The sequence below is a fragment of the Hippocampus zosterae genome, chromosome 14, assembly GCF_025434085.1.
Source record: "Hippocampus zosterae strain Florida chromosome 14, ASM2543408v3, whole genome shotgun sequence".
Lineage (NCBI taxonomy): Eukaryota > Metazoa > Chordata > Actinopteri > Syngnathiformes > Syngnathidae > Hippocampus > Hippocampus zosterae.
In genome coordinates, this window is record NC_067464.1 from 4022196 (window position 1) to 4035706 (window position 13511).

Consider the following 13511-nt stretch of genomic DNA (forward strand, 5'->3'; position numbering starts at 1 on the left):
TACCCAGCTAGCTAACACAATAGCGGCTTCTTAGAAAGATTGTGCCTGTTTTCATTTATGAGACAGCCTGGTATGTAAATTACATGCGACGTCGCAAATGTGGCCGGCTGCTAACAGGACCACTTAACTGCTAGCTTGCCGTTATAGTTGGCTGTTAGTAAAGGTTGCACACATTATCAACTTAGAGTGACAGTGCACAATGTGGTTGACTGATAACGATAGGAGCAGGTGGCTAACAAACCCAATCTTGGCAGCGGACCGTTTCGTGTGACATAACAGCAAATTAGCAGAAATTGTCACTTGGTAATGGAGGATACGTTGCTGCTGTACTATCGAAGGTTGTGCTTGTTTGCAGATTTGTGCTTGGCTGCTAATGTTAGCCACAAACAGTTAATTATCTGTAACTACACTTTATTGACAAAAGTCGAGCGTGCTGTCGATTTGTAGATGTGACCGGACACCTGCCAACGTTGGTCGCAAACGGCAAACTTGCTTCTAATGTCACTAGTTATCAACGCTCAAGCATTTTACTGACCTAGCACGTGACATCGCACAATGAAACTGACAGCTAATGCTATTGGCTAAGATAGCTGCTACTTGTCACTTATTGAAGGTCGATCCTGACATCAATTTTCCGTGTGACATCGCACAATGTGGTTGACTGCTAACGGCTGAGTTACCGCTAACTGCTGCCAGCATCACTTTTGAAAACAGGAACTGGGAGTTATCATCACAACCAATCCCCAGATGTTTGCGGGGGAGGGGAATCGAACCAGAGGGAAAAAGTGCAAGCTGAGGCTGACCTTTTTTTTTTTTTCACCGCCTCCTTCCCCTTTTTCCTCTCACAATCTGCCTTGCTTTTATCATCTGGGGGAAAATGCTGCATGACAGTCAAGCTCATTGATTTCTATGCATTTTTGTGTTGATATATTTTGGTGTTGTTAATAATTTGCCAAATATGCCTGGTTTTGTCATTTCTGCTACGACCCCACTCCTGCCCTGCACCGCCCTGTTGCCATAACAACGGAGGACATTGCATTGTAGTCATTCCACTCGGATTAGTTTGAAAGTATTGACTTGCACTATCATTTTTATTTACAGTGATGCACTACAATCACACTTGTGTGTGTGAGTGTGTGTGTGTGTGTGCACGTGTGTGTTTTTGCGTGTGTGTGCATTTGCATGTATGTGTGTTAATAGATATACAGTATACCTGTATATCTATACACACATACAAAATAAACACGCCTACATATATTATCACACTCTATTTATTCTGACAGACTCTGAATGGCCGTGGTTATACCGATGCCTTGGAATGACGATTAAAATGCAATCACTCTCATTTCTTTTACCAACTTGAATATAACTTTTTATTGTATATTCGTTTATATATTTACATATATAAATATATATGTTGAGTGTATAAAATATTTATTACTGTAAAAATATTTACACTTTCCGCTTTTTGAGATAAAAAGGTTAATGTATTAAAGGACCATTGGGTTGAAAACAAGATGAAGTTTTTTTTTTCTGATGGTTTGTTTAACTATTTAACTTAATTGCTTTTCTATATTGAAAAATAAAAAACGTGATTTATTGCAGATGAGTGGTTGTGGTGGCTGTTTGAATTTAATTGAATGTTATTGTAATATACAACTTTATGAATGCAATATTACTTCATTCTCAACTTCAAAATTGACTTTCCACATTAAAATTTTACGAGTCTTATTTTTATAAGGTACAGGTTCATTTCGACTTTAATCTCACTTTTTTAGTGCATTTTCATAATGTTACTCATTTACTTCTTGTAATTTGCGACTTTGTTGTCTGAAAATGAACATTACTTTATTCTTGGGGAAGGAGGGAGGGTGACGTTTAACGTTAAATTACTTTTTTGTGTGTGCACGTTTTATGCACCTTTGGGATCTTCCTATATGTAGTGACTACGTCACACTTTTATCGCCTTATATTTCGATTTCATTCTGGCAATACGAGGTTATTTTGCTATCCAAATCGCGTTATGAATGGATCATGTTACGCCTCTTATTTAATATTTGTTTTCTGTGTTTACAAATCACTGCGCCATCCTTAAACTTCCACCTGCCAATCAAGGACGAGCTTGAGTGAGAGCACGTGATTTTTTAACTGTAAAGTCCCGCCTCCTGCGCTCTGATTGGTTGTCGGCCTGCCGCTCCAATGTTATTCCAAGCAGTTTTTTTTTCTTTTTTCGTCATATATTTATATAAATAACTGGATGGTTTCCTCATAGATAACCAGGATTGTTTAGTTATTTGTTTCGCTTCGCTTGGCTTCCTACAACAAACCAAACTTCAGGTAAAATAATTATGTGTTTGCTGACGTTTTGAATTAATTTTAAACACCCTGTTGAGATTTAACATTAGCTAGTTAGCATCGGGAGAAGGGATACCGTCTTAGTCATGTGATCGCAAAGATCAAGTTGGTCTCAAAGCTTAAGTCACTTCGATTTGAATGCGACTCATTATTATTCACATTGTTTAAATGTGGTTGCCGAAAAACAGGCAAGGAAATGGGTCGTTTGTTGGTCCTCCTGGTTGCGCTGGGGCTCTTCGCTGTCCTGGTGAACTCCTTCCCCACACAGGAACCCGAAAACGGGAAGAACTGGGTAGTGATCGTTGCGGGCTCGTCTTCCTGGTACAACTACAGACATCAGGTAAAAGAGAAAAACGCTCAAATGTGCTTTATGTCTTCAGGCGTTTGAAGGAACCAAGTACAAATACTTGGTTACTATCACGTAGCTCTACTGTGTTTATTTGTCTGACGGCTTTTTACCTTTTCAGAACATTGCATCTGTTCCTTCCCTTACCATTAAAAAAAATATTTTTTCTAGTATTTTGTGACTGAAAATATAAACATTTCAGGTTGAAGTACTAAAATACTAGTTCCTTTAATGTTTCAACTTTATTCTCGTGCCATTAAGAGTTTTTGTGACGTTGCAACTTTATTGACGTCGTAATCCAATAAGATAATAATGATTTTAGGGCAAAATTATGACTTTTTTTACTTTATTTTATTGTATTTTTTTGCCATTATTCTAATTCTCTCCCCGTCCGTTGACCAGGCGGATGCATGTCACGCCTACCAGATCGTACACAAGAATGGCATCCCAGATGAGCAGATTGTGGTCATGATGATGGACGACTTGGCGCAAGCTGAGGAGTGAGAACGTTGCACACACACACAGACTTTTCTCATACATTTTTCACATTAATGTACAGTTTCATTCTTTTAATGGCATGGTTTTGTCCTCATAAAATTTTCCCGACTTTTTCACATACGTAATGTTTTTTCCCCCCAACACTTATTGATAACAACACCAAAGTGAATCTCCCAGAATCAGCAACAACAAAAAGAAAACTGCATACTCTGTCAACGAAAATGATCAGCAGATCAGTTGAACATATTTTTAAATCCAATACATTTTCGAAAGCTCTTGCAGCTGCTGTTTATAAAAATAAAAACAAATACCTGTCATGAAAAAAAAGGAATATTCATTTTGATATATGTGGCTTTGTTTTAGAAAGTGCAAAAAAGATGTGTGACTATTTTTAAACAATACATCAACCTGGATTTAAGTGAAACTGAAAAAAAATGGAACCGTATCTTTTGACCCCCCAAAAAAGAAGACTACAGTTTTATAAAACTTTTTTTTTTGTGGTATTCAAAGTAAATAATGTTTTCCCACTTCCCTCCCGAAGGAATCCCACGCCCGGCATCTTGATCAACAGGCCCAACGGTAGCGATGTGTACAAGGGTGTCCTCAAGGACTACACTTCTGAAGTGAGTGCCAAAATAAACTTGCCACTGTGAACTTAAAAAAAAAATCTTCAGCATTTTTCATGAAGTGCTGCCCGCCTTATCATGTGCAGGATGTCACTCCTGAAAACTTCCTGGCTGTGCTGAAAGGTGACTCCTCCAAAGTGAGAGGAGGCTCCGGGAAAGTCTTAAAGAGGTGAGTGGCAACTCTACAAAGTGTGGGGGGGGCTTTTTTTGTTTGTATTTGTTTTTTTTTGGTGGGGATCAGATCGCCACATCACAGTTTTCATCTTTGTGTCTCCACAGTGGTCCCAACGATCACGTCTTTGTTTATTTCACTGACCACGGAGCGCCAGGAATTCTGGCCTTCCCCGCCGGAGAGGTTTGCTGCCTTGTTTTTACTGCACACTCACAACATCACTGAAACTGCCATTTTAGTAGTTTGTGTGTTGTCTCCTTTATTTTAAAAATTTTTTACACCTCCTACCTGAATTATGTAAAATGTGAAAAAGAGAGTGAGTGCAGGGGAAAAATGTTTATTTATTTTGATTAATTTACCTAGGTTTTTTTTAATGGGGGTGAAATAATATGGATCAATATGGGATTTTTTTAAAATATGAAAAAACAGATATATTTGTTTTTTTTTAATTGTGAAAAAAAGACCTGGAATTTTGGAAAAACCTGGATTTTGTAAAAAAAAAAATATATATATATATATATGTATCTATTTTTTTTTTTCATTTTCAAGAAATGGTTTTATTCCTCTACATCGTCCTCAGTGTTAAATGTTACAAAAGGGAAAAAAATATTTTTAATGCAAAAATTTTTTTGTGCATCAACCCGTGATTTTGTCAAATGCTAAGTAAAATTACATCGCAAACACTGATTATATCATCCCAACCGGATCACAATGCACTCTTAATGTGCTTCGAGGAATTTCAAGAGCTCATTTGTGCAACCGTGTCACGAGCGCGCCGTCTCAAGGTTGCCATTTGCACTCCTCAGATGTTGTTATCTGATTCAACCCCTGAGAACAATAACGAAGTCTTCCATCCAAAAGAACAGAGTAACTTCCCAAGGCCATCCTGCTGAATAAATGCTTTGTAGTAATATACGATTAAATATGGGAGAACTTAATATGCATTTATTGTAACAGTTTTGTACAAAAAAAATACTTAGACATCCGTTTGAACGATTATAAATGTAGTTTAATATATCGAGTACACCACTTGCTCTTTTCTAGCTGCACGTCAAAGACCTCCAGGAGACCATCCAGTACATGCACGACAATAAGAAGTACAAGAAGGTGTGTAGCTCACCGGCTGATGCCACTCGGCAGCAGCAGCAGCAGCAGCATCATCATCGTCAACTGTCAACGCTGATACTCAGCTGTTTTTCCTTCACTTTTTTTTGTAAGATGGTGTTCTACATCGAAGCCTGCGAGTCGGGGTCGATGATGAGCCATCTGCCTGACGACATTGACGGTGAGTTGAACAGAACCAAAACAACAACAACCCAAACAAAACATTTTTCAATTATTTTGAATTACATTAAAAAAATTTTTTTTTAGTTTATGCCACCACAGCAGCCAACTCGCACGAGTCATCGTACGCATGTTACTATGACGCCGAACGTGACACCTACCTGGGAGACTGGTACAGCGTCAACTGGATGGAAGACTCCGATGCGGTATGTACAGTATGTTTCGGGCTCGGGATTGCCCTCTGGTGTAAAAAAAAAAAAAAGAAAGAAATAAACATTCATTCATTCATTCATCTTCCGTACCGCTTGATCCTCACTAGGGTCGCGGGGGGTGCTGGAGCCTATTCCAGCCGTCTTCGGGCAGTAGGCGGGGGACACCCTGAATCGGTTGCCAGCCAATCACAGGGCACACATAGACAAACAACCATCCACGCTCACACTCACACCTAGGGACAATTTTTAGAGTGTTCAATCAGCCTGCCATGCATGTTTTTGGAATATGGGAGGAAACCGCAGCACCCGGAGAAAACCCACGCAGGCCCGGGGAGAACATGCAAACTCCGCACAGGGAGGCCGGAGCTGGAATCGAACCCGGTACCTCTGCACTGTGAAGCCAACGTGCTAACCACTGGACTACCGGGCCAAGAAATAAACAAAAATCATCATTTTCCCTAACATAGAATTAGAAATGTCTATCATGAGTACGAGCGGCCCGGTAGTCCAGTGGTTAGCACGTCGGCTTCACAGTGCAGAGGTACCGGGTTCGATTCCAGGTCCGGCCTCCAAAGCAGCTCACCTTGAAATGTGGCGTGATGTCAGTTTATGAGTATACTCAAACAAAAAAACCTTGACACTCAACCTGAGAAAACAACAGGCCATTTTGGTTCAAAGCCATCATTTTGACTCTGCAGCTTTCATTGTTGATAATTCTGTTACGCCGCAGGAGGACTTGTCGCGGGAAACGCTGTCGAAACAGTTTCGAATTGTGAAGAATCACACCAACACCAGCCATGTGCAGCAGTTTGGAAACAAAGTGAGCCCCGGCGCAAACAACACGTTTAATCCCGTGATGTTTTGCATCCCGTTCACGTATGCTTGTCTCGCCGTCAGACTCTGGCCCACATGAAGGTGGCGGCCTTCCAGGGGATGCGCAAGAGCGGAGCCGTCGCCCCCGGCCCGTTGCCTCCCGTCGGACAACTGGACCTGACGCCGAGTCCCGATGTTCCCTTGGCCATCCTCAAGAGGAAAATGATGGCCTCCAACGACATCGGCGTGGCCCGGAGTCTCCTCTCGGAAATAGACGCTCACCTCAAGGTACAGCTGTCAAGAATATATTGCTTGGCGAGTGTTTTTTTTTTTTCATTTGTGTCACTTTGTTTGTGTGTGAGTGCAGGTCAGGGAGATGCTAGCGGCGACCATGCGTCAGATCGCGGAGACGGTGACGGGCGACCATTTTGAGGCCGAGAAGGTTGTCAACGAAAGGAGGGATCTGACGCGGCACCGGTGCTACCGGACCGCTGTGGACCACTACAAACACAACTGCTTCAACTGGAACAAAGCCAAGGTACGACCGCAAAAGCGCAACGCACGTCGCACCAGTGGGATTTATTTAATTATTTTTTACTTCTTAAATAATTACTTCTCCTTTTTTTTTTAAACTGAGACATTCACTTTCATTTCTCTTTTCTATAATATATATATACAGTCTTTATATATTTTATTTTTTCCAGTACGAGTACGCGCTGAGACATTTGTACGCTCTGGTCAACATGTGCGAGAGAGGCTACGCCGCTGACAGGTAGCTGGAACGTGATTCAAAAGGTTTTATTTAAAAATAATGCAAATCGAGAAAAGTGGAGTTCTCATGTTGTCATTTTTGCATGTCTGTGCACAGCATCCAGATGGCCATGGACTCGGTGTGCCACTTCAGCGAGTGAACAAAACCCCTCAAAATATGAAAGCTGCTTGATTACTGGTTTTATTAACACGCGCTTCACATTTTTTATGTTTGTTTTGTTGCAATGGATGTGTTTTTGATTTTAAGACGAATTGCACTTTTGAAAGGTTTCTGAATGCCTTTTTAATGATTGTGTGCTTTTAAGAACAGATTTGTGTCCATTAAAAAGGAAAATAAAGCTCAAATGTTGTCGTGAACTTATATAGGGAAGCATGGTGGACAGTGGTTGGCACATTTGCCTCACAATTCACTACTTTCTCGAGCAAAGGTGACTTGCGTGTTAGGTTTTTCCTCCGATTAACCACATCGCGACATTACTGTTATATCAATTTTATTGTTTGAGCTCATTGTCATTCTCTAAAGGTGTTATATTGGATAAAAATGCACGCTCCAAGGTTTACAAATATTCTGACCTTGGACTCACTGTCAGAGATAGGAATTCTACCATATGTCTATCATTCTGGCAACCATTTTGTAAATTTCCCCAGTGTGGGACGAATAAAGGATATCTTATCTTATCTTATCTTATTTTAATTAAGTATGTTAACCAAAAAAAAAAAACACAGAGACCATTGCATCTAAATCACAATGAAGCACTGCCCCCTATCCGTGGACGGTTGACGTGCAATCTCGTGATTTCAATACTTTTTCTTCGAATTATTCGACTAATTACATTCAATCGGGCAATTCCCTTTAATGATTTGTTTTTACTTTAGGGGTGTAGTAATATTTATTTTCATCATTATTTTAGACTCACTATACGAAATATAAAGCAGTTTAGGAAATATTACAAGCATCACCATTTAAGGCACAATTTTACATGATTTGTAACGTACTAATCATCTCACATTTTACCCTCGAAAATGATATGTACATTCATGACGATATATAATTTTTGAAAAACTATTTTTAATATGGCATTGTATCACGCTTCCTAGTGTCACATTTTAATCAGGCACTCACGCGGCTACCCGCTTCTCCCAATGTAACCCCGCCCACTCGATAAAGACGGAAGATAAAAGGAGCGAAACTCGCCTTCTTTTCACTGGACGCTTAACGGCGTTCATTTAAATCGACTCTAAGTATCAATATAAATAACTCAATCAATAAATATAAAGAAATGAATTTCTAGATTGACATACGCAGTGGACTTGAAAGTTGTCCCAAACTTCCCCGAGAGACTTTCTTGTTCTCACGGTGGACGAGTAGAGCAAGACAGCTGGCGTGCTAGCTGCTCGAAGGTAGCCGTTTTTTTCTTTTTTCTTTCTTTCCTTTTTTCATTACTATTTTTTTTTGCTAACTGACGTTTTCACAGCCGGTTCGCTTCTTTGTGCTGGTTGCGAACTTCACCATTGGAGTCATCATTATGGGATCCCGAGCGTCCACGTTACTTCGCGAGGAGGAAATTGAGGAAATCAAGAAAGAAACGGGCTGTAAGTTATTTTTATAGATTTTATTATTATTTTCCCTCGAGAAAAGAAACGTGAATCGCGGGCGCTTATTAAAGCAATTGTATTATTTCCTTAAAGGATGCCACATTTTATGGCTTCCAGTAGGCCTTCATAACGGGATCGTAACACTGGGCTTGATGACTTGTTTATTGGTGGTATCGGAATGACGTCACTTGCACTTATGGGTGACAACCGCTCCACCGTAGCAAAAAAGAAATAACAAGAATCTCACATGTCATCATGATTGAGCTAAGGTGCAGCGATTGAAATGACGGTATGAATGAATTGACTTTTCTATTGTTCGGATCAATGCCACTGACATGCTTTTTAGATATTGAAACAGACATTCAGCTCACAGGAGAGCAGACCAGCCATTGTTTTGCTAAATTACACAAAAAGACACCCAAGCCAAGCTTTTTAATATGCCTGTTTTATACATGATGTCTGAAAAATCATCTTATGTGTCCTTCCGCAGTCTCGCACAGCCAGATCACTCGTCTGTACAGCCGCTTCACCAGCCTGGATAAAGGCGAGAACGGCACCCTCAGGTGAGACAATTTTGGATTATGAAGTCGTCGGGTGGCACCGTGCACGAGTGTTTAACACGACTGCCTCACATTTCATGTTTGGTATTAGATACAGAACAGAAGTCTGTCTCGTCACCTTTTACTACGCCCCGTAATTGTAAAAGATGCAGTTTTATTTGTTGACATTTTACCATTTACAAAAGATGAATCAGTGTTACTAATTTCGCTATTTGGTCATTGTAGTTTGTGACTTTGACCCTTCTAATGAGAAAATGACATAATATTGTCATCAAAATGTGTTTTTACAAATTTTTAAAGTCATAACTTCATGAAAATAAAATTGTACGATGCCATCTTCACCGGTAATGCTGACCGTCGAAGCAGAAACGGCAAACTTTGCGTTAGCGATTTGAGTCTGTTTCTCTGATAGATGCATATTTTATTGAACTTAATATGATTTGGAGAAAAAAAAACTGCAATTGTAGCTTAAAGCGTGTCCCCTCTGACATGCACTGCTTACACTTACAACATAGCAGGGAGCTAGAAGGCGGAGCTAGTTTTCCAATGCACAAACAGTGTTGTCAAGTTCTTTGTGGTGCCCCGTAAAGGCTTACGTTGACATGATTTCCTCTTGAAACCTTTTTCCACAGTTAATCACAAACTATAGAGTTTTGACTTTAGTTGGGACAAAGTGAGTAATAGTTGAGCGAGCAGGTAATGATTACATGTGCTGGCTCCTGAACTTACTGTTGTTAAATCGCTGTTTTGTCTGATTTTGTGTGTGTGTGTGTGGGGGGGGGGGGGGGGGTTGTAAGGCAGTGGCGTTTACACACAACAGCTTTTGGTTCTTCCTGTCCCAGCTCAGTCAAGGTGACTGGTGTCATCTGCCTCTGTTTATTTCTGTTATTATGAATGTCAACATCAAGTCCTCATGAACACGTCTTCCAAGTGTCGTTTTTCCATCTTCTCTTTTCTCGGTGTGCAGTCGAGAAGACTTCCAGAGGATTCCGGAGTTGGCCATCAATCCTTTGGGTGACCGCATCATCAACGCCTTCTTCCCGGAAGGGTGAGGCTATTATTTTGAAAATGTTCAGCCACTTCCTCCCAAATAGGTCATTTGGGCTGCTGGCGTCATATTCGCCGACACTTTTGAAACGAGAACTCTTGATTTAAAAAAAAAAGTTCCCTCCTTAATACGACAGTGTGGTGGATAGCGATTGACTTTTTCATTTGAAAATGTGGTCAGGGAGGACCAGGTGAACTTCCGAGGCTTCATGCGCACGCTGGCACACTTTCGGCCCATCGAGGACAGCGAGAAGAACAAGAACACCAGCACAAGCGAGCCGCTCAACAGCCGGACCAACAAGCTGTTGTGTGAGTGCACTCGGGGGAGCGCGTTTTGGTTCTCGAAAAAAAAAACGACAACTGTCACTTACCACTTTTTTTTTCTTTTTTTTGTGGCTTCTGTTCAGTTGCTTTCCGTCTTTACGACCTGGACAGAGACGACAAGATCTCGCGGGATGAGCTGCTCCAGGTGTGTGCTCCACATCATAGCTTCCTTCAGCATAGCATAGTGGTTTTTATTTTTTTATATATATATTTTTTTCTTTTTTTAAATATTTTTTTTTATCTTGTTTTAGAGGGGGGGGGGAATCTACCATTTTTATTTGTAAAAACTGCAAGGAAAATATTTGCAGTTTGTAGATTTACTTTTTTTTAATATTTTTTTTATCTTGTTTTAGAGGGGGGGGGAATCTACCATTTTTATTTGTAAAAACTGCAAGGAAAATATTTGCAGTTTGTAGATTTTTTAAAAAAATATTTAGTAGGAGCAAAGTTTGTTTTTGGGAAAAAAAGTTAGACAAAAAAGGGAAGCTTAAAATAATGTGTTTTTTGAGAAAAAAAATCTTTTACAGAACTGTTTTTAGATTTGTATTTTTATTTTTGTACTACTTGTTTTAAACAATGAAGTCTACACATTGTAATTGTACCAAATGTTTTTTTAAAAATTTGTGAGGCAAGAACAATCCCCAGAGTCTTCCGCTTAAAATTTTATGGTAATTGCTCAATTTTTAGAAAAGTATTCCAATGTTTTAGGAGTTGACACTTTTTTTCTTTAAAACCTCAGAATTCGCACCAAATATCTCCTCCTCCTCGGCCCCCGCCAAGTTTGGGGAAAAATGTTGATTGAAATTTAATGTGTAACCGCGCGTCGACACGAAGCAGGAAATTGCCACACGTGAGCAAACTGCTGAATCACCCCCCCCCCACCCCATTCCCCATCATCGTCACCGCCTTATGCCGAGAAAAAGGAAGGCTGTGACGTAACAGCGGTGAGGAGACTTTGCCCTTCAGTTGTTAAGTAGCCGCAACGCGATTAAGAGCTCCATTTTTGTTTGTTTTCCTTCCTCGTAAGGCACTGACACTTTCATGACTCGTGTGTTTTTTTTTTTTCTCCAAATGCATGACTGTGCCTGTGCACGTTTTCCCAGGTGTTAAGAATGATGGTCGGTGTGAACATTTCTGACGAGCAGCTGGGGAGCATCGCGGACAGAACCATCCAGGAGGCCGACACGAACGGAGACAGCTCCATTTCCTTCAACGAATTCATCAAAGCAAGTTCTCCACGCCGTAGACAAATAGACACACGCAACTTATTTGATATTCAGATTAAGGTTTTTGTTTTTTTTTTTAATTGTCAATGTTTACTTTGGGTGTGGAGATAAGATAAGATATCCTTTATTCGTCCCACACTGGGGAAATTTACAGCCTCCAGCAGCAAGAATTAAGAGGAACTCCAATCGTCATTATTGTGTTTATGGTTTTAACCGTCTTTGTTGTTGTATTACTTATTTTTGCTCCACTTTGTAAGCAGTGGTGGTTGTTTGTAAATAGATTTTGTGACCTTTTTATCTTATGACTGGTGAACTGCCATTTATATTATTACAGCAAAGCATTAAGGAATCGTATTTTATGACTACCAAAAATATTTCACAATTGAATTGCCTGTCAATGTAGGCGACTTCTGTTTTATAATTAATACGGTAAAAAAATGCAAGACTTACTGAAAAAAATTTTTGTGTGTGTGACAGGTGCTGGAAAAGGTGGATGTGGAGCAGAAAATGAGCATCCGCTTCCTGCACTGATGACTTGACTTTTTATGTAGGAATTGATCATCACGGCCGGACATGTAGGGTTTTTTTTTTTTTTCCATCTCTCCCAAAAGCGGGCGACTGTGGTCCTCGTATCCTCTGGAAAGCCGCCGTTTCATGCCAAAAACCGTGGGAAACATCTTTGTGCTGCTACACATGCGCATGTGCCTTGATTGAGTTTTTTGGGTTTGTTGTCGTTTTCCTATATATGCAATTTCTTTCATCCCTAGTGGTGTGCGGCGCCTAATTTCCTACTGTGAGGACCACGGTCGCTGTCGCTGTTCACACAGTACAATCAAGACTACTAAGCAAAAGGGGGGCTATTTTTAAAGCATCCTTTTAAAAGGCCCTGATGTCATTTTTTTTTCCTGAGCTTACATGAACTAGAGTACTGCCAATCACTTCAAATTACTCACTTCAGTGGTTAGGTGTTAGGAAGAAGCATTCTACTACAGATAGCACTTGATGGTAAAATGTGGACCAGCTTAAACTGAGGTAACATGTTATATATTTGTATTTAAAGCAATCTGTCGTCATAGGACTAGTATGCATGACCATGATGCGCGCAGCATTTGACTAAATGTACTAACGCCACATGCTAAAATCAAAGCGTCTCCGCTGCATCAAGGCTCATCGAATGAAAATAGTGAAGTAGTTCAAAGCTTAGAGGTGCATTGATGGAATGGAATGAAACAAGACATGTGACTTGAAAAATATTAATCTTCTGATAGAGATGTATTTGAGTTCAATAAAAGGAGATGCCATGTGTGGACTGTTACTTTTTGGATGCTGTTCGAGCTCTTTATTCCTTAGCAAATTTGGCATTGTAAAAATAAAAAATACCCCCAGCCGTCGTCTATTAAACTAATTAAATAGAAGTCACTGTTTTTGTAATTGTTTGACAAACGTTATTTTCTGACGCAGCGTCCGGCCAACTCGATCACCTATGCTGATTGGCCATAAGTGGTCACGTGATTTTCCAGGCGCCACCTTGCAACTAATTAATCGCTGACGCTGGCGCGAAATTCAATTTCATTGTGAGGGAAAGACTACTACGAAAAATGGACACATGCGTGGCTGTTGGATATCACACGCCAAGCGCCAAAGGTGTGAAGATCCTTGGATTTCCCCGTGACCGGTGAAG

The 13511-nt window shown here is 40.2% G+C and overlaps 2 protein-coding genes across 3 annotated transcripts; both read left to right on the plus strand.

The window, feature by feature from the left end:
- Nucleotides 1-2167: 2167 nt before the first annotated feature.
- Nucleotides 2168-7434, plus strand: lgmn (legumain). The gene is made up of 14 exons (XM_052086544.1): nt 2168-2337; nt 2544-2695; nt 3104-3201; nt 3741-3822; nt 3912-3994; nt 4105-4180; nt 5042-5104; nt 5216-5282; nt 5369-5487; nt 6224-6313; nt 6391-6594; nt 6674-6844; nt 7011-7078; nt 7175-7434. The coding sequence occupies exons 2-14, from the start codon at nt 2552-2554 to the stop codon at nt 7215-7217; spliced, it is 1308 nt and encodes a 435-aa protein (XP_051942504.1). The 5' UTR covers nt 2168-2337; nt 2544-2551; the 3' UTR covers nt 7218-7434.
- Nucleotides 7435-8228: 794 nt separating this feature from the next.
- Nucleotides 8229-13135, plus strand: chp1 (calcineurin-like EF-hand protein 1). Of its 2 annotated transcripts, XM_052086548.1 has the most exons (8): nt 8229-8478; nt 8553-8670; nt 9164-9236; nt 10201-10281; nt 10462-10589; nt 10688-10749; nt 11708-11830; nt 12308-13135. In XM_052086548.1, exons 2-8 carry the CDS (start codon nt 8604-8606, stop codon nt 12359-12361), a joined length of 588 nt encoding a protein of 195 aa, XP_051942508.1. In that variant the 5' UTR covers nt 8229-8478; nt 8553-8603; the 3' UTR covers nt 12362-13135. The 2 variants fall into 2 exon arrangements, with proteins under 2 accessions (XP_051942508.1, XP_051942509.1); XM_052086549.1 differs by having other exon boundaries at nt 8229-8670.
- Nucleotides 13136-13511: the final 376 nt, after the last annotated feature.

Excerpts from the sequence above, each read along its gene's own strand:
- lgmn (XM_052086544.1), top strand. The coding sequence starts at position 2,552 with ATGGGTCGTTTGTTGGTCCTCCTGGTTGCGCTGGGGCTCTTCGCTGTC. Across the intron at positions 3,823-3,911 it reads TCAAGGACTACACTTCTGAA|GATGTCACTCCTGAAAACTT; the intron begins GTGAGTGCCAAA and ends TATCATGTGCAG. Across the intron at positions 4,181-5,041 it reads TGGCCTTCCCCGCCGGAGAG|CTGCACGTCAAAGACCTCCA; the intron begins GTTTGCTGCCTT and ends GCTCTTTTCTAG.
- chp1 (XM_052086549.1), top strand. The coding sequence starts at position 8,604 with ATGGGATCCCGAGCGTCCACGTTACTTCGCGAGGAGGAAATTGAGGAA. Across the intron at positions 10,750-11,707 it reads CGCGGGATGAGCTGCTCCAG|GTGTTAAGAATGATGGTCGG; the intron begins GTGTGTGCTCCA and ends ACGTTTTCCCAG. Across the intron at positions 11,831-12,307 it reads CCTTCAACGAATTCATCAAA|GTGCTGGAAAAGGTGGATGT; the intron begins GCAAGTTCTCCA and ends TGTGTGTGACAG.